General features: G+C 39.9%; 1 protein-coding gene and 1 pseudogene across 2 annotated transcripts in view; one reads left to right on the forward strand and one right to left on the reverse strand.

The window, feature by feature from the left end:
* Positions 1 to 2621, reverse strand: part of LOC102816869 — a 12963-nt pseudogene extending 10342 nt beyond the window's left edge.
* Positions 1 to 19930, forward strand: part of FAM161A (family with sequence similarity 161, member A) — a 39016-nt gene that overhangs the window by 17750 nt on the left and 1336 nt on the right. The window contains exons 2-5 of one of the 2 annotated variants that reach the window (XM_006862978.1): positions 7922 to 8160; positions 9466 to 10632; positions 11092 to 11259; positions 14503 to 14602. In XM_006862978.1, the coding sequence (XP_006863040.1) occupies positions 7922 to 8160; positions 9466 to 10632; positions 11092 to 11259; positions 14503 to 14602 (1674 nt within the window). The remainder of the gene's footprint in view (positions 1 to 7921; positions 8161 to 9465; positions 10633 to 11091; positions 11260 to 14502; positions 14603 to 19930) is intronic. The other variant, XM_006862979.1, reaches the window with a different exon arrangement.

Genomic DNA, 19930 nt, shown 5'->3' on the forward strand with positions numbered 1-19930 from the left:
TTTTTCAATTTGATGTTTCCCCAAAGAACTGTTGTTTAAATGTTAAAAAAAAAAAAAAGAATGAATGGAGAGCAATGAATTCTTTTGTCTAAAGTGCAGTACTTTAGACTACTTCTCATGTTTTAATTAGTTTTTGAAAATTAGGCTTTTCCTCAGTACTCACTAGACTATGGCTCTTTAGATCAGCCCGAATTTCTTTGAATGATTCAGACCTTTGTGAAAGATTACAATTCACTTTTCTTGGTGGAAATTTATATACCTTCTCACTTATTGGCTATCTCATTTTCCAACATTTCTCATTTATGACACTAGTGGAAAACCTACTATCCAGCTATTTTACATGTTAACACTATCTGTCTGGCAGTAACACTGCCACGATGCAAGGCAAGAGTTGTTGTTGTTGTTAAGTGCCATCGAGTCGGGTCCAACCCATAGCGACCCTGTACAGGGTTTCCGAGGGTGTAAATCTTTACGGGAGTAGAAAGCCTCATCTTTCTCCCGCGGAGCGGCTGGTAGTTTCGAACCGCTGACCTTAAGGTTCGCAGCCCAATTCGTAACCACTATACTACCAGAGCTCCTTAAGGCAAGAGTAGCACAGGCTTTAAGACTGTCAGCTTGGCTGGGCCACGATTTTCAGTGGTTTAGCAGTGATGTAGTGATGTAATTTGTTATGTAATGATGTCGTTATGTTCCATTTTGTCATTTGTTGTGGTCATCCTCCATTTTCACGTATTACTGATTTTGCATGATTCCTGGTGTGGCGTTGTAGGCATAAACACTGAACTCTAACCCCAAGGTTGGGGTTTCAGCCTACCAGCTGCTCCTTGTAAATCCTATCCAGGGTTGCTATGAGTTTGAACCAACTTGAAGGCACTTAACAGCAACAGCAATAACCATCGTGTCGATAAGTGAGGAGAGAGTGTGTTTTTTTTAACTGTGCATTTATTCATTAACAAATATTAATTGAAAATCTGCTATATGTCAGATATTGTTCAAGGCACTGGGGACACGGTAGTGAACAAAGCAGACAAATCCTTGCCTTCATTGCTTTTACTTTTTAGTCAGGCATATAATACACAAATTGATAAACAAAAATAATTCAAATGTCCATTGGGCAGTCAGTGTTTAAGAGGAAAATAAAGCCGAGAAAGAGGCTGTCAATGTTGTAATTTCAAATGGAGTAGTCAGTTCTGATCTCGTCCTAGGGAGGGAGCAGAAAGTGCAAAGTCCCTGAGATGGAAGTGGACTAGACATTTTCAAAGAGGACATCCAGTGTAGGAGAAGCAGAGTGAAGGGGAGAGTGGTGGGAAAGGAAGTCAGGAAGGGTCCTGATCATGTAGGACTTTACTCTGAGTGAGATGAGAAGGACTTTCTCTAAGGGAGTACTCCGTGGTCTGGGACCCACATCCTGAGGAGGGCGTACCAGTGGCTGGGTCTGGAGTCTATGAGAGGGGCACAGAGCAGGTGATTCTGAGAGTGCTGGAAGAACAGCAAAATGGATTCAGCCGTTGTTACTGAAACAAACTGCTGCTGCCCAGGTGAAGAATTGTTGCTGGGATGATACAGGCAGGAAGCTAAGAGAGAACTCACAAGTAAAGGTTACGTACGTTCTTCCTCTTCCAGGCTTGCACTCTCCCTCTAGCTCTGCCTACTGGCAGAGACTAAGAGAGCTGCTGCTGCCGCTGCTGCTGGTGGGCCGTGAAGTTGGTTCCAACTCATAATGTTCCTGCATAGGGTTTCTGAGGATGTAAATCTTTATGGGAGCCAAAATCCTCATCTTTCTCCCATGGAACGGCTCGTAGTTTCAAATTGCTGACCATGAGGTTAGCAGCCTGACTCATAACCACCATGGTACCAGAGCAACTTAATGGAGCTCCTGGCAAAACAAAACCGTTTGAAGAGCCCCAGCCTCAGCCTTAGAAAGCAGAATATAGAAGGGTGGGTTTGGAGCTGAGAGATGATAGCTTAATACTTGGCATGCCCATTTTATTTATCGTGAAGCTGCTGTTCAAAAGCTTAGTGCCATGTCGTGTTGCTAAGAAGTACAGAGTGTATGCTCAAATGAGTGTTATAACACCCAGTCTGTGATTTTTCTCCCAAATCAAGAGAACATTCCAAACTGAAGTTTTCTAACTTGCATCCAACCCCATTCATGTTTGAAATCAGGCAATCAGTGGTCAGGAGCTAGTGAGAGATAGGAAATGGAAACAACCTTCTGTTGGACCCGACTTCCTTTCCAGGCTTGCTTTCCCAAACTGCTGTATGCATTTGACTCTCCTTCTCTTTTACCACTGGGAGTCCACTGGTGGTGCCAGCAGTTAACACACTTAGCTGCTGAGTCCACCTAGAGTCACTTGGAAGAAAGCCTGGCATCTATTTTTGGAAAATCATCCATTGAAACCCTATTGAGAATAATTCTACTCTGACACATGTAACAGCCATGAAACAAAATCACCTCAGTGGCAACTGGTTTGGTTTGGTTTTGGTATTCCACAACTGTGTGGCCCTTGCTTCCCATACCCACCTACCTTTGTCACCTGTGACTCTGTCCATATTATTCCCTTTGTCTGAAGTACTTTTCCCTCTTCTCCCTTTAACTCTGATTTTCGAGACTCTTCCATTCTTTGACTCCACTCAAACAATACCATCATGAAACTTTTCCCTATCTTCCAAACTCAGATAAAACTAACACTTTCTTCCCTTTTGATACTCTTACACGTCTTCTTTGTCTATCATAATCTAACTCATCCTCGTCCTCCTGCTCTGCTTATTTCACTATTAGTGTTTGGCAACATTGCCATTTGCAGACTCTTTCATTGTCGCACTATCTGCAGGTGGTCCCATCACACCATATCCTAGGCTGCACCTGCCACCTCTGTGTGTATTGGTGGCTCCCATCTGTCCATTTCCAGCCTAGCCTTCTCACTAGGTCTTCAGACATGGTTGTTTTTGTGCCATCGAGTTGGTTCTGACTCATAGCGACAGTGTATAGGGTTTCTAAGAGTGGCTGGTGGGTTTGAACTCCTAACCTATGGGTCACCAGTCCAATGCTTACCCTACAGCACCACACCAGGGCTCTCAGACATATTTACCTGACCATTTCCTGGGCACCTCTATCTGGCAGTACCACCATCCCCTCAAACTCAGTGTATCTAAGAGCTTTGTTTCCCTTTCCTAAAACACTCTCCTGCTCTGTGTTCCCCACATTAATGGATGTCAGCATGCACCATCATCTCCCTAGACATGCATCGTGCTAAAAAGAAAATAAATCTTCTTAATTCCTTGCCCTAGTTCAGACCATCAGCGAGTTGGTGATCAGACTCCTAAATCTCTCAAGTCAGGCTCCTTGCTTAACTCTGCCTTTACTACCTCTACCCCAGGCCTTTGGTGGAACCTACTAACTGCCTCCAGCCTGGCCTTCCTGCAGTCCACTCTACTTCATATCAGGAGGATCCTTTTAAGTACCACTCAGGGAGCATGTCACTCATCTACCCATGGCCTTCATGGCCCCTGTTGTTTGTAAGATAAAGGTGCGGCCTGGCCACCTGGGTTTGGTGATGGGGCTCTTGCCTTGCATTTTTTTTTTTTTTACCTTGTGTTCTGCCCTCACCCTATGTTCCATATGCTATGTTTCCCACTTCCATCCAGGACTGTTGATCTTTCTCTGAATACTCTGTGCCTATTCCTGACTCTAAGCATGCTGGTCTTTGTGGTAAAAAGCCCTTTCGGCCTTTGGGAGGAGTGTGCTGTCTTTGGAGTCTAATAGACTTGGGATTTAGCTACATGCTGCAGGCAGGTCACGTAGGCCCTCATGGAGAGCACAGTACAGCCTGTTGAGTTGCCGTGAGCCAGCTCATGAAGAATGCTTTAGCACTGTGTCTTGGATATCTTTGTTCCCTTTTCATTGCTCCCCTGTTCTGGCAAACATTGTCCTTATCCAGCTCTAAGAATGGTGTGGGAAACATATTTGACCTTTTCTGTATTCACAGGTGGCGTGGGGAGGAGAATCAAATTTATCATCAGCCTAAGGCCAATTCCTAAGTCAGACATGCCTCTACCCTCAGACCTTCTTCACCAATTCTAACATCAACCATCCTTCTTAAGGCACTCTGTTTCTCTACTGGGTTTGAAAATTCATTGCAGTGGCCACACAGAACTCAGAGACAATACTCATGATTATGGAGTTTACTAGAGAAATGAATAGGTTACAATTCAGAATCATAAAGGCTCAGTTCTACTTGGTCAGGACAGCCTTTTCTCAGTTGTGCCTGCAGGCATGGCTCTCTCTAAGAGGTCTGGGGCCTCTTAGCCACATGACCTGTTGGCCTCTACCCTGCTTGGACAAGTTGCAAAGTTCCATTACTGTTGCTCATAAATGCTCAAAGGATTATTGCCCCAATTAAGCAAGCCTCCTGCCTGGGCTGGAAAGCAGCAGCTCTGCTCTGTCTCATGCTCTTGGTTCTGTTGCGGCTTCTCTGCTACCACTTCTTTGGTGTCACAGCCCTCTGTCCCCTGGATTGAAGAGGTTTAGCATAGGGATCTCAGAGTCCAAAGGACACTCTCTGCTCCTGACTCTTCTTTGATGGTCCTGAGGGTCTCCATTCCGTGTTCTGAGATGGAAAAAATTACTGATCTCTTTTTTGTTTGTTTGTTTTGAGGATTTAATGAGGTAAAGAGTTTAACAGGATGTCTTGTTAACACGCATTAACATGCCTGCACAAATGGATGCTTTATATCTAATGATAAGAAATTTAGGCCCTCTTTAAGAAAAATAATACAAAGGTATGATATATAAAACTAGGTACAAAACTGTTTGTTTAGAATGAGAGATATCATAAATTTACAATTTGATAAAGTTCTAAAATGGTGCAAAATCTAGAAAAGTAAGACTATTTTAACTAATTGTCTGACACTTATTTTTGTTTTTTAAGTTGCAAATATGTCGACTTTATTTTAAAAACAAAACATCAGAACCATTTTACTGAAAACTAGTTTTATCTTTGATCTCTTATTAGAGTCCTACACATCCTATTTGCATGGCCCCACCTAGTTACTGGTTATAATAACCTCATATGCATGCAAAAGCTGGACAGTAAATAAGGAAGACTGTAGAAGAATTGATGCTTTTGAGTTATGGTGTTGGAGGAGAATATTGAAAGTGCCATAGGCTGCCAAAAGAACTAATAGATCTGTTCTGGAAGAAGTGCAGCCAGAGTGCTCCTTGGAGGCCAGGATGGCCAAACTTCGTCTCTCATACTTTGGACATATTGTCAGGAGGGAGCAGTCGCTGGAGAAGGATATCATGTTTGGTAAGGTGGAAGGTCAGAGAAAAAGAGGAAGACCCCCAACGAGATGGATTGGCAAAGTGGCAGCATCAATGGGCTCAACTGTGGCAACAACAGTGAGGTTGGCCCAGGATTGGGCAGTGTATTGTTCTGCTGTGCATAAGGTTGCTATAAGTCAGTACCGACTTGATGTCACCTAACAACAACAACAACAACAATAACCTAGTTATTTGGTAGGAGTTACATAGACTATGGAATCCTGGTGTGGGACTGTAAGATAAGCACTGGACTGCTAACCACAAGGTCAAACACACCATCCATTTCTTTGAAATCCTATACAGGGTTGCTGTGAGTCAGGACCAACTTGACAGCACTTAACAACAAAGACTATGACTTGAAGAGACATAGTGCATTGTACCACACCAGCCCTCTGTAGTATGGCTCCGTTCCTCTGTGAGATCCCCCTTTCCTTTCCTCCTGGTCAAAAGTAGACATAGCTTCTGTGAACTCTCAGAGTGCCCTGGCACTTCTGATATTGTGATATATGTGGTTATACATTTGCCTCCCTGCTCAGGTGGGAGCAGGTGGGGTTCTGTCTCATTCAGTGTCTGCTTTGATTATGTAAGTAAAAGATTGGTGGCTGGAACTCGCCTAGAGGCATCTTGTATGATAAGCCTGACTATCTGTTTTTGAAGTCACAACCTTGAAAACCCTATATCTACTTTGCATACTTTGAATCGCCTTAAGTCAGAATTGATTTTTCGGCAACTAAGAGCAACTACCTCCCCTAAACTAGCTGAAAACCTTTCAGGGGCAGAGTTTTAATATGATTTGCATCTTTCAGTAGCAAGCTGAAATATTTAATGAATGAGGATGTTACCATGGTACTAATTTCAGAGCTAAGAAGGTAATGGTGAGAAGCACATACAGAAACAGCAGGAGAAATCAGAAAACTGTCTCGAGTTGTACAGTATATGTAAAGCGGCTTTCTGCTGATTCATTTGTTTGTAACCAATTTCTGCGTATCATTTCTATTGAAGTAAACTTGTTTTTTTCCATTTGTTTTTTCTGTTTCCCCAAGTGATTCAACACTGGCCTCTTGCATACCATTTTTAGCTCACTAAAACACTATACATACATACATACATATATATACATATATATATATATATAATATATATATTATGTATATGCCCACACAATTGAACGTTTGAATTTTCTCTGTTGAAAAACACTAAACAGATTTATTTCCTAGAGTGTTATACAGGATTTCTAATTTTCCATAGCAAATACGCTTTTCATTTTGAGTCTATTCCAGGCTGTAAGCTAAATTTAAAACCATGGTTGGTAGACTTTTATGCACAGTATCATTGATAATTTCAACTTTCTCGGCTTAGAGAATGTAAAAAATGATCTATTTATGGATCTACTTCTTTAGTTTCTTCAGTGAAAAGAATTATAAAAGATACCTGAAAGGAGTAAGGAAAAAGTTCAGTCAGACTCCTGGGAATGACCTGCGCATGGAGTAATTACTACCACATGTGCCCATTTGTTCTATTGTTACTCCCAGAGTCACCTCATCCATAGAGCTACGTCTCTTGCTGTCTACAAGAGTGACTGTTTTGAAAGTCCAGCCACAGAGAACTTTGTTTTTCTAAGATCCCTCCCCTGCCTTGTAGTCCTGCCTCCTCGCCACTGGCATTTGTCTGGGGTCCACACTGCAGGAACCCAGCTCTGGGGAGAGTGTTGGACTGTCGTTGCTTGGTTTGTATCATGAGAAACCTGTGCTCCTCTTCATCTTTGTTAAAACATACAAGTCAGAGTGAGGCTTGTTGCCATCAGACTGACTCTGACTCACAGCGACCCCATCTATGTCAGAGTGGAACTGCGCTTTAAGCCTTTTCAATGGCTGATTATTTGGAAGTGTTGCTAGTCTTTTCTTCCAGTGCCCCTCTGGTAGACTCAAACTTGCAACCATCTGGTGAACAGCCAACCATGTTAACTACCACCCAGGAACTCTGAGTCTCCTTGTAGAAATCCTTTATAAAAGGTGGATTGATTTTCCTATTATAGTATAATGGGTTAAATACCTTCATTGTTTGATCTGGGAATCTCACATCCTTTATAAAATGGATAAAATAACATTTTCTGGCAGCATGTTCTCCTCTTATTCTTAACAAAATACCATTAGGGGAAAATGTAGGGCATGTGGTGACTTCATACTATAAACACTGGATTGTGAACCACAAGGTCCATGGTTTGAGCCTGCCAGCCACTCCATGGGAGAAAGATGAGGCTTTCTGCTTCCACCAAAATTGATAGTGTCGCTGTGAGTCAGAACTGACTCAATGGCACTTAACAACAACAACAGCAACTACAAAGGAAAATGTACATAGCCCACAGGTAACTTATAACCTGTTGTTGTTAAGTGCTGACCTGTTGTTGTTAAGTTGGCTGGTGGGGAGCAGCTGGTGAGTTTGAACCCCAGACCTTGCTGTCGAGTGCTTATCCTACTATACTACACCAGGACTCCTATAGCTTATTAGGTGGACTTTTTATGAAGCAGCATTTGGATCAGTATCAACTTAATTTGTCTTTCAATTCCAAACACTGTAATAGATTTTTTCTACCCCTAGGCAGATTTTAACTCCAACTTTTCTGGGCTGGATGAAAGGACACATCTAAGCCTTGAGGACAAGGTGAACTTTTCTGACATATACCACTCTAATGCAGCGTACTTCAAGAAACTAGAAGAGCTAAAGGCTGCCCATATGGAAACTATGGCAAAGTTAGAGAAAATGTACCAGAATCAATTAAATTTAAAAGGAGTCCAGCCAGTGATCATCAGGGAAGATACTCCTAGTGTTTCTTCTAGGTAAGTTTGTGCAGTTGTTATTTGGGAACTGTAAAACTAAGTATATACTTAAAAATGCAGAGCAAAAGTATCTCAGAATATTTTCCCTCAAATATCGCTTTAGCACTCTTAATGATAATCAGAAGTAGGATTTGATTTAAAATGTTTAATGGCTTGCACCAATTACTGTGCGACGACTTGCTTTGAGGATCACTTGGTGGCCATTTAATATTTTCTTTCTGACCTTCTACTTATATAATTATAGAAATATATCAAAATATTTTGCCTAGACTATGAGGTGACTATTAAAGTTTAATTAAAAGCCCTTTAAAAATATATGGATTAACATGAGCTCAAAAGATGTAATACAAAGAGTCTAAGACTGAGATATAAATATGACTTCCAGTTTTGGACTAGTCTATAATTTCAAGATCCATTTCTACTAGAATTTGTTTTCTTTGAAACATGAAGCAAGTACCCTAACTCTTCTAGTTGGTCAGCACTGATCATGTATCATCTGTGTGCCAGAGCTTGCTGGACACTAAGAATTAGAAAACAAGATATCTTCAGAGAACTCAAAGATGAGCTGAGAACCAAAGATTACAGTATGTCATAATGTGACCGTGTTATAGAGACAGAGGAAGAAGTGGTTGAATATGCCAAGATGTAGGTGTGGTGGGAGGCTGGTAGGGAATTTTTACAAGTGTCCCATCTGAGTCAAGTGTAGTAGAAGGAATTTAGGTACAGCAGATGCAGAAGGCAAGACATTACTTCCTAGGCAGCAGAACCTACGTGTGCAAAGACATGGTGACATGTTTTATGTAAAGAGTGGCATGATTAGATGTTTGTTTTAGGAAGGTAGCTCTAGAAAATGTATAGAGAATTCCGTAGAGGTTAGGAGCAAAGAGCCTCTGCTGTGTCTGCTTCCTCTCCTATAAAATAAGGGAGTCAGCCTACATAATTTATAGGCTGCTTCCTGGCTTCTATTTCTAAATAAAAAGGAACCCTGGTGACACAGTGGTGAAAGCTGCTAGCCCAAAGGTTGGCAGTTCAAAACTACCAGGACTTCTACAGGAGAAAGATGTAGCTGTCGGCCTCTAGAGATTTACAGTCTTAGAGACTCTATACAGTCTCTGAGTCAGAGTTGAGTCAATGGCAACAGGTTCTGGCTTTAGTGTCCTAAATAAAAGCATTAATTTCTGCAAGTCCTATCCACCTCCTGTCCTCTAACTGATTGGACTCTGAATTTGGAAAGTATATGACTATCTTAACTTTTCACATTTGATCACATATAATTGAAAGTCTGCCATTATTTTTCTCTCTTAGATCTGATTCGGAAAAAAGCTATCCCCCTGTCTCCTTAATGACATCATTTTCAGAGCCTGATTTAGGCCGATCTTCCTCCATATATCCATCTTCCTCTGAGGATGAGCTGCGCAGCCTAGAAAGAGAGCACTCCAGCAAAAGCAGGGTAATGACCTATGCCAAGGAACTCATCAACAACATGTGGAAAAACTTTTCTGTTGAAGATTATATTTGGTCTGATGATGCTGACATACCCTTGGTTGAAAAAATAAGGAAGAAACCAAAAGAATGGGTGCCAAAGATTACAGTACCTGAGCCTTTTCAGATGATGATTAGAGAGCAGAAAAAAAGAGATGAGAACATGAAGTCTAAGTCAGATATTGAGATGATACACAGACTATTGAAAAAACAAGAAGAAGACGATGTAGAGTGCCAGAAGAAATTCCGAGCCAATCCTGTTCCTGCATATGTCTTTCTTCCCCGTTACCATGACATAGTCAAGCAAAACGAAGAACGGAGGAGAGCTGGGAAAGCGAAGAGTAAAGAAGCTCTTCTGGCTTCACAAAAGCCTTTTAAGTTTATTGCAAGGGAGGAACAGAAGCAAGCAGCTCGGGAAAAGCAAAGAGACATTTTTAAGCCTAAAAAAAAAACAAATCGATTTAAAGCCAGGCCTATACCTCGATCCATTTATGGCCCAACTGCCAACGACAGGCTGAAAGAAGAAGAAGAGCTCATTAAAAACCTTAAAACACCACTGAGAGCCCAAGATCATTCACAGAATCCATCCCTTCTGCCGTCTAGACCAGCTCACAGAAATCTTGCTACAAGGACGACCAAGAATCCCGAAAAGCGTAATTGGAAGCACAAGGTCAAGTGCCAGAGTCCTGATGTTGAAAACCTTCCTGAGAAATGTCAGAAATACCTCTTAGGAAGCAAAAGCAATTGTTCAAAATTCTTAACAGGCTGTAAACCGTTTGATCTTCATGCACCCTTACATTCGTCCTGTACAAAAGAAAAAGTTTTGGCAGACACCAAAGCAGATGAAGAAAATTCTAAAGAAACATGTTGGCCTTATCTGTCTCCAAGACACAAGTCACCAGTAAGAATTGTAAGTTCAAAGCCTGTGCCTTGTGGCTGCAACACTCCAAGGCCCACAGTGTCTTCCAGAGAAAGAGAACAGGCCATCAGGTAAAATGATTAGGAGTCTGCTGACTCACTCATGGTTGTGAAAATAACGTATATGAGGGGACTTCAAAATGTGGAAAAATTCCATTATCTTTTAATTCCATTTCTCTGAGAACTTTTTTGAAGTTCCCTTGAGTAATTAATATTGATTTTATATCGGTGTGTTTGAAATTATTAACAAACAATTATTATTATCTGGTAAGATAATATAGTAAATGATTTAAATAATTTTTCCAGAGGGTGTTCTTCCAGGAAATGAATGTATTTTTCATGTTTGGAACCTTTATGGATAGAAAAGATTACAGTCAGCCTGTTGTGGGCTTATTTCACAAGTCAGATCCTTTTAAAAGGTGTACAATCTTTGCTGGGTTTTTTGTCCTTTGAGTTTTCCTCTGTTGAATCTTTGCTAAACAGTATTCTCATTGGCTTAAGGTGAATTAAGCCTTAGTTTGTTGCCCTCAGGAGATCACTTGAGGAAAAGAAAATGTTGGACGAAGAAAGAAATCGGATCCTAACTAAGCAGAAGCAAAGAACGAAAGAATTGCAGAAACTCCTAGTAACCCAGGCTAAGGCTTATGACTCACATGGGAGTTTAGCTCAAATGTCTAAATCCAGAATAAAATCTCTCAGGTATCATGAATCTTGAACCTCTAGATCACTGGTTTTCAAACTTACTCTTTTAATCAGTGGATAGCAATATGTAAAGAGATTAAGAAGAGAATAAATATTTTACTTTATTGATTCAAATACAGGATTGAGAAAAATCTTGATTTGGAGATAAAGCTTTTTTTTTTTAGTTTACTGTGTTATCTCAGAATAGTTTTCAATAAATACATTTGGCAAAGTGTTTTGTTTCAAAGTTTGCGTGAATTTTGGTGGCACAAATTAACATATTAATGTCCCAGTGTGTTAATGTAGTGTGCATGTTTTGCATTTTGTTACAGTTTTAGTATAAAGAAAATACTTTGTGCAATCTCTGAAACTCCTTCACTGAATACTAACTAGAATTCTGCAGTACAAAGTTTGAAAACCAGTGCCCCAGAGGAAGCATTTTTATGTGTAACATAAAAATGTTCATGTTTTAGTAGAAAAATATCCTTTAAATCCGGTTAAGTAATATGATTATTATCTTTTAATAATTTGATTTATAAGTTTGTGTGTATGTATAAATATGTACATGTACAAGGATAAGTAAAAAAGTATTGCTACTAGGGTTCCAGTTCATATATGCATGGGTTTATTCCAAACAAAACACATTTAAACATGTCTCTGTAATCAGTGGTCTCCTGGTGTGGTACTGTAGGATCAGCACTGGACTGCGAATCACAAGGTCAGCAGTTCAAATCCACCAGCTGCTCCTCAGAAACCCTGTACGGAGTCGCTGTGAATTGGAACTGACACAACGGCACTTAACCATAACAACGATTGCAATCAGTGGATGGCTGCAGACAAATTATCTCTTTGATTCAGTAATACATTTGCTTTAGTCTCCTTAAGATGCCTTGGGGGTGGGGAGAGTCCAATCAAAACAGGGGGGGATATGGTGGCCCAGGTAAATTCAAGGCAGAGAAGTCAGCTCAGCAGGTTCTAGTGACTGACCCCTTTGGGATCCCCAAAATCTTTGTATTACTCTATCACTGCGAGAACTTGTCTGCACTTCCCAAAATACACAGGACGATCATGAGGTCATGTTATGAAGAAGTTTTAAGAAAATGGAAAACTGCATTGGTAAGAAAAAGGACAGGAAAGTTGCACCAGAGAACTTTTTCCATCATGACAGTGCCTTAGAAATAAACTATTTATTCTTAGGAGGAAAATTGGCTTTTTTTGTGATACTATCTTTTATATAATGAACCACCGACCTTGCAGTTCAAACCAACTTTGAGGGCGAGCGCTTATCCTACAGTGCCACACCAGGACTCCTTATCTTGTTAGAGTTCATATAGTTTCATTTTTCGAGGATAAGCAAGGACTATCCTATGAGAATTTCACTGGGACACCTTACACCATCCACTCTACGTCCCTGATCTTGCCCCTTCAGATTCTTTTTATTCCCAGAACATTGAAAAGGAAAATGATTTGAGTCCCTTGAGGATTGTTTTAGCATGGTATAAATCGAAGAACACAGAATTCTTTGGGGACGTTTATGAGAGATAGAAATGCTACCTTCTGAAGTTTAGAGACCTAGAGGGAAGATGTGTTAAGAAACAATAGCTTCATGTTTTGATATTTTTGTTCAATAGATATTTTGTCTATGATTTTGGGGCAATACTTTGTCTTATCCTCATATATATATTTTTGCTTTTAATTACAATCCTTAAACCATTATTATATAGTATTAATGGACTGGTGTTGTTGTTTAGTGCCGTCGAGTCCATTTTGACTCATAGGGACCCTGTATAGAGTTTCCAAGGAGCATCTGGTGAGTTTGAACCACTGCCTTTGGGGTTAACAGTCTAGTGCTTATTCTGCAATGTCACACCAGGATTCCCGATCGAGTCATTGATTGTTGTTAAGTGCCATCAAGGTGGTTCCGACACACAGTGACCCTATAGGGTTTCTGAGGAGCGACTGGTGAGCTTGAAATACTGAACTTGAGGTTCAAAGTGACCTATAGTCTAGCGCATTAACCCACAGTGCCACACACCAGGACTCCAATTGATAGATGTTGCTGTTAAGTGCCATTGAGTCAGTTCTGATGCAGAGCGACTCTGTATAGGGTTGACTGATAGAAGGTTCTTACCTTGATGAACTTGAGTGAAAAAATGCCTTAGAAATAAACTACTCATTCTTAGGAGAAAAATGGACTTTTTTTTTCTTAAATGTTTTATTGTGAATTAGTGATAGTTTACATGGGAGAACATTAGTTTTACGTTCATTCTATCGTATATCGTCTCATTGTCATGGTTATAATCCCCTTCATGCAATCCTTCCCCCCGTGCCCCCCAGGTCTTCAGCACACCGTCGCTTTTTTTGTAATACTATCTTGTATATGTTGTTGTTGTTAAGTGCTACTTCAGTCGGTTATGACTCGTAGCAACCCTGTATAGAGTTTCTAATGAGCAGCTGGAGTTTGAACCACCGACCTTGTGGTTCAAATCAACCGTGCGGTCCAGTGCATTATCCCTCAGCTCCACACCAGCATAAGTATAACTTTAACATAAATATAACATTAACATAAGTATACGTATAACGTAATTATAACAGCAAGCATAAGTATAACTTTATGATATAATTGTGTTCACTAGTCCATGAAATCTTCTTATCTTGCTAGAGTTAATACATTTTGCACAGAAAAAATAGCATAGTTTAATTCATTATAAGATTGTGTCCATAGAATAAATAGACTTATATGAATGAATGCATTTTAGTTTCTGTTCCTCTATATGTCATATCCCCTTGGTCTCTATGTCTTCCCGGATCTGTACCCATTTAATTAACTTTGCCACCAACTTACAAATGATCCTGTTTAGGGGGAATATATGAATAGATCTTGTTTTCAGAAGAAATTACTTAAGAGACGATATCTAATATGACTCAAATTTTCTTAGTTTTATACACTGACAGCTTATAAATGCGATATGAAAGCATTCATTTATCTCTTCAGGCCCTTTTGAAGCCCCTTCATGTCTCGGAGAATTCAGAAGTCTTGAAGCACCTAGGCTAATTCCAGAGTATAAAATGTGTGTTCCTAGAACCTAGGATTTTTATTCTCCATTTCATGAAAAATTTTCAGCTTGGAAAAGAAATTATTGTAACTGTATACTGTGTTCAAATTCATTTCTGATTTGTTATCAAGGCTAGCTGTTAAATGTGCAAGTTTTTATTTCTTAGAAGACCTTTTAAAATTTCGTTCCTTTTGTTTAATTTTAGAAGGAGCAAAAAGGAAAGGATGAGAGAATACCAACAAGAACTAGAAGAAAGAGAAGAAAAATTAAAAAAGAGGCCTCTACTGTTTGAAAGGGTTGCTCAGGTTGTGTTTGTAGGAATATAAGAGCTATTGTCTGCTTTTTAAAAAAAATCTTCAGCTCCTAATTTTACAGTCCATTTTTCTCATGTGTTATATAATTTACTTAGACATGTTATTGTTTCTGAGACAACTTCATCAAATCAGTCAAGTAAGTAATTTTGCTTAAACTCTGAGCATTGAATCTTGTTGATGAGGCATGTAAATGTGATAAATAACATGCTGTTAATCTAATTGTTCAAATCAAAATCATAGTCTCACAACCAATTTTTAATGGCTGGTATTTTTTCAGTACCAACTTGGCCAAGTATTAAGGTGAGGCTTCGTAATGTGATCTTGAGGTCTTTGCAGAATTAAAAAATGAAACAAAATGACTAATTGAATCAGATTTATTTCTGCCAGTGATTTTTTTAAGTGAGTCTATAATTTTCAATCTTCTGTACATTTATAAAAAGGACTTCCTTTTCATAGGAAAAGCAAACTAGTCTAATGGACAGTGGGCCCTGATTTTGTTCAATTTGCACTCAATTTTATAATCTTTCTCATAAAGGGAGATTTGTCAATTTCAGGTCCGCTTCTCCTTTGTCCCCATAAAAACAGGGTTTGTGTGGTGACATAGCTTAACAATAGACAGAAATCACTGGAGGTTACAGGTGCTGTGTTGTGAATTTCAAGCAGTTACATTTGGACAATAGACAATTGGAGCCTCCTGCCAACACTTGCAAGGGACAAATGAGTGTAGCCCAGGACTGTCTGAATCCATGATTCCCTGAGAACAATGAGCGTGTACTTAGGGTATATCTCACAGTTATGCAAACGTTTAACTTATTGATTTGGATATAATTTTATGTAATGCATTTCATGCTGTAGGATAGATTTTTTTAACATCTTAGTTAACATTTTTGTTATAGGTAAGTGCTGTCAAGTCGGTTCCAACTCAGTGTCCTAACTACTGCTGACCTTGTGGTTAGCAGTCCAGTGCCATTATAAGCTATTTTACATTGTACAGCATAAAAGGATTTAATTTTGGCCCAAAGTAGTTATCTCCAACTCTGAACTATGGGTGTCTATATCCACTGGACTACTAGACATGCGTACTAGGTTCTCCATACACATCTCAGATGTATCTTTCTTGCCCCCAGCTAGATCCTCCTTGATTTCCTATTTTGGTTGGGGGCACCACTTTTCCTTCCCATTCAGTTGGTCACCAAGAGCTCAATAATTTTTTTGACATGCTCTTCACCATCTCTGATGGCCACATGTCAGGTGAAACCCCTGTTATTTTCTATCTAAATTATTAGAGTAGTTTAACTGGTCATCTTGGAGTCCTAGTGTGGTGCAATAGGATAAACACTGGACTGCTAACCACAAGGTTGGCAGTTCAAACCTACCAGTCACTCCTTGGAAACCCTATGCAGGGTCACTATGAGTTGGAACCAGTTTCGATGACATACAACAACATCAACAACAACAGATCATCTTGCCTTGCTCTTTGCAAAATTATTTATATCTTCACCTTCCCATTCCCATGTTAACATTTTCACCCTAGGTACCTATTTAATAGGAGGCCCTACGTGGTGTAAATGGTTAAGAACTCCGCTGCTAACTGAAAGGTTGACAGATTGAATCCACACAGAGAGATGTCTTGGAAGAAAGACCCGATGATCAGCTTCCAAAACATCCCAGCCATAGAAAACTGTATGGAGCACAGTTCCATGAGTTGGAATCAACTCATTGTCAAATGTCTTTCTTTCTTCTTTTTCTTCCTTTTTTTTTTTTTTTTTTGAGCCAGTTAATAATTGTGGATCCCATCTATTCTCACTAATTTCATTTGCCCTCATTTGCAATGAATAATATCAAAGGAGCATGTCCTTGACTAATTGAAGTTTATAAAAGGTAAATAACTCACAAGGTTTTATGTTGTTGTTGTTGTTAAGTGCTGTCAAGTGGTTCCGTCCCATAGGAACCCTGTATAGGGTTTCTGAGGAGCAGTTGGTGAGCTTGAATCGCCGGTGTTGCAGTTCAAACAGCTTTACAGTCTGGCGCATTAACCCACAGTGCCACACCAAGACTCTCAAGGCTTTATGTTGCTGTTGTTGTTATGTGCCGTGGAATCGGTTCAGACTCAGCAACCCTGTATAGGGTTTCCCAGGCTGTAAATCTTTACGGGAGCAGAAAGCCTCATCTTTCACTAGCGGAACAGCTGGTAGTTTTGAACTGCTGACCTTGCAGTTCGCAGCCCGATTCGTAACCACTATGCTACCAGTGCTCCTTCCAAGGTTTTGTAGTAGTTAGTAAATGATGGGATGATGATGAGAGTCCAAATTGGTCTGCTTCCCAAAGCCATGCAATTTATTGCTAAACTGCCCTGCTTCTTGCCATAAGGTAGATTTATGAGTCTTAGAAAGCAAGGTACAGAGATTTCTGTTAACCTCTCCTACTGCACTCATCTCTATTCCCCCAGCTATGCACATACATGGCTGTACACACACCTTTTACTTTCAAGTCATACCAGAGTACTCATTTTAAACTTGGAATTTTTCATGTTATTTTCTGACTCCTGAACACCCTTGGGATCCTCCTTATCCTTCAAGTTTTAGTGTAAAATCACTTCCTGCATAGTTTCCTCACACTGAGCTTAGCACTTTTCTTTACGCTATGTTTTGTTCTCTGTGTATACTTTTGTCTTTGCTCCTCTCACAGTATGTGACATTTATCTGTTATACCGTCTCTCTTCCCTTCTAGTTAATTAATTTTAAAGGTGATCGTAATATTTTTATATTCCTAGCATATAAGACAGCATCTGGCACAGGGGAGAAGTTACTAAACATATGTGAACCCAGATTACATGGCTATAATCAAATAAGCCAGACAACAACAAGGTCATATTTTCTTTCGCCCAGGCTGACAACATACCTAATGTTGTCTCAACACTAGTAGACAGTATGTTGTGCTGTAAATTCTGTTTCTAGGCACCAGAGAAAATGTGCTAAGTAGATGGTATGTGTGAAATTAAACTCATAAAGAAATGTAATTATGTTGAAAACATAGGTTAGTTTCATATCTTTTCATTTCTTTTATCACGTTTTGGCTACAAATAGATTTCCTTTGTCCAAAACACTCTTCCTTCCCCACATACCCCTCAACCATGCGGAGATGCCACAAAATAAGTATTCAATAATTATTTATTAGATGAATGAAATTTTTACTGTAAACTAAACTAGTTATAAAAGCTAAATGCAGTTTCTCTTCAAAACGTATTGCCCTACTGAGTTTGACCACGTTCTATAGACTCCCGTTGACCTGGAAATAAGAGAGAGAAAAGGAAGGGCTGGTTGGTCCTAAGTGTGGTGAGATCTGGGGACTCCTGAGCCCACGGACAAAGACATAACCACGGAGGGCTAGAGCTGAGAGTGAAGCATCCAACTGATAAGAAGTGAGGGGAGACACACAAGAATGCCCAAACTTGCAGATAGTACCCATTTGACCTAGTCTCGATGGCTTGATAATCAGAATTCAACTAGAGGAAGAGGAAAAAAAAATTTTTTTTATAAGGGAAATGAGTGTAAATTGCTACAATTTGATGAACTTGACCTAGACTTATGAATGCAATAGATCAAAATACCAACTGAGAGGGAAGGAGCCTTCATAACAAATATCAATGCTATCCCCTCTGTATACAGGCTAGATAGGGATGGGCAACTTAGGCACTGGCTACCTAAAATGAGGGGGCAATAATGGCATGAAGTGACTGGCTTACAAGTTTTCAAGAGGGAGTTTTAAGAGTGTGTGGGGGAAGATAGACTCCCCCCTCAACAACAACAACAGCAAAAAAAACCCAACAAAAATAAGTATTGCCCTAGTTTGAAGAGAACCATTACATAAACTTTCATCTTTACCTGTTATTTTCTGGAAAAAACATAGCTTTTAAAAACTTTTTATTGTGAATTGGGTGCAGGGTTACAGAGCTAACCAACTTTCCATTCAACACTTCATACATGTTGATGGCTACATGTTTGTTTTTTCCGCTTTGTGGGGAATTCTCTAATGCATTCTGAGTTACCTTTGGGGCTTCTTTATACTGCTTCACAGCCTTTGGGGCACAGTTCTTATCTCACTTTGCCTAGCTTTTCAGGCCCTCAAGGCTTATCTGTTAGTATTCCAGCCTCTGGTTTGTTTGTTTTTTAACTATACTTTCCTAGAAATTGTTATTCACAGTGAGTGCATGTTAACAGCAGTGATTTAGCATCAGGTGATTACAGGGTGATCATTTTATGCATTGTAACTCACCTGCCTCTCCTCAGAAACCCTATACAGGGTTGCTATGAGTCAGAACTGACTACGTAGATCACTTAACAATGATCAGTCTTTACTGTTTTGGTTTCTACTACGGAACACTATGCTCCATGGTCCATCCTTACGCTGGAGTCCCTGGGTTACTCAAATCCCTGACAACTGCACTGGTAAAGTCAGGCTTCAGGCTACCTTCACACTGCAACATGAAAGAGCAGCAGAGTGGAAGAGGCCTAGGAACGCATCAAGAGATGTGGTTCTATCACTTGTCATCCTTGTGACCTTGTGCAAACCTCCCTAAGGAGCCTGGGTTTACTCATTTGTTAAATATGGGGGTTAGATGGGGTACTCATCTAATAATAACCCTTCCAAAAAATTCACCTTGCTTTTAGTTGGAGGTCCAGAGGACAGTTCTTGGCTCTATACCAGTTCAGATCTACTCATAGGAACTGAAAGCATACTTATGCTCAGCCTCTAGTGTGAACCGCAGTCAACCTGTGTCTTCATCAAACCTGTGGTCTCAGGAACTATGACAACTTGCGACTCCCTCCAAGTGTAAGAGGGTGATTACTTCTCCACACCGATCCCAAAGTCAGGAAGTGATATGCAAGAGATCTGAACACAATTCCTTGCTTCTTCCACAGAGTAAAGAGGGACACTGATGATTTTATAAGTTTTAATAGATTGGAGATACAGTTTTTAAAAAGTAAAAGTTATAATAGGTTCATCAAAGAACCTGACAACTATCACATGAACTTATTTTCTTATTTTTCAGCTATCTTTATACAGTTAGAAAACTGCATAAAACATAGGTACAGTGTAAAGAATGATTTTAGATTAAATATTCACATGGGCCACCATCCAGGAGAACAGTCCATAACCAGCACTTCAGAAAACCCTTTACCTAGCCCCTAGAAGGTACCACTGTTTGAACTTTGTTGTTAAGTACCATCAAGTTGATTCCAACTCATAGTCTACCCTACGCAGGGTTTCCAAGGGGCAGCTGGTGAGTTTGAACCACCAACATTGTGGTTCAAACTG

This window comes from Chrysochloris asiatica, unplaced genomic scaffold, assembly GCF_000296735.1.
Source record: "Chrysochloris asiatica unplaced genomic scaffold, ChrAsi1.0 scaffold00052, whole genome shotgun sequence".
Classification (NCBI taxonomy): domain Eukaryota; kingdom Metazoa; phylum Chordata; class Mammalia; order Afrosoricida; family Chrysochloridae; genus Chrysochloris; species Chrysochloris asiatica.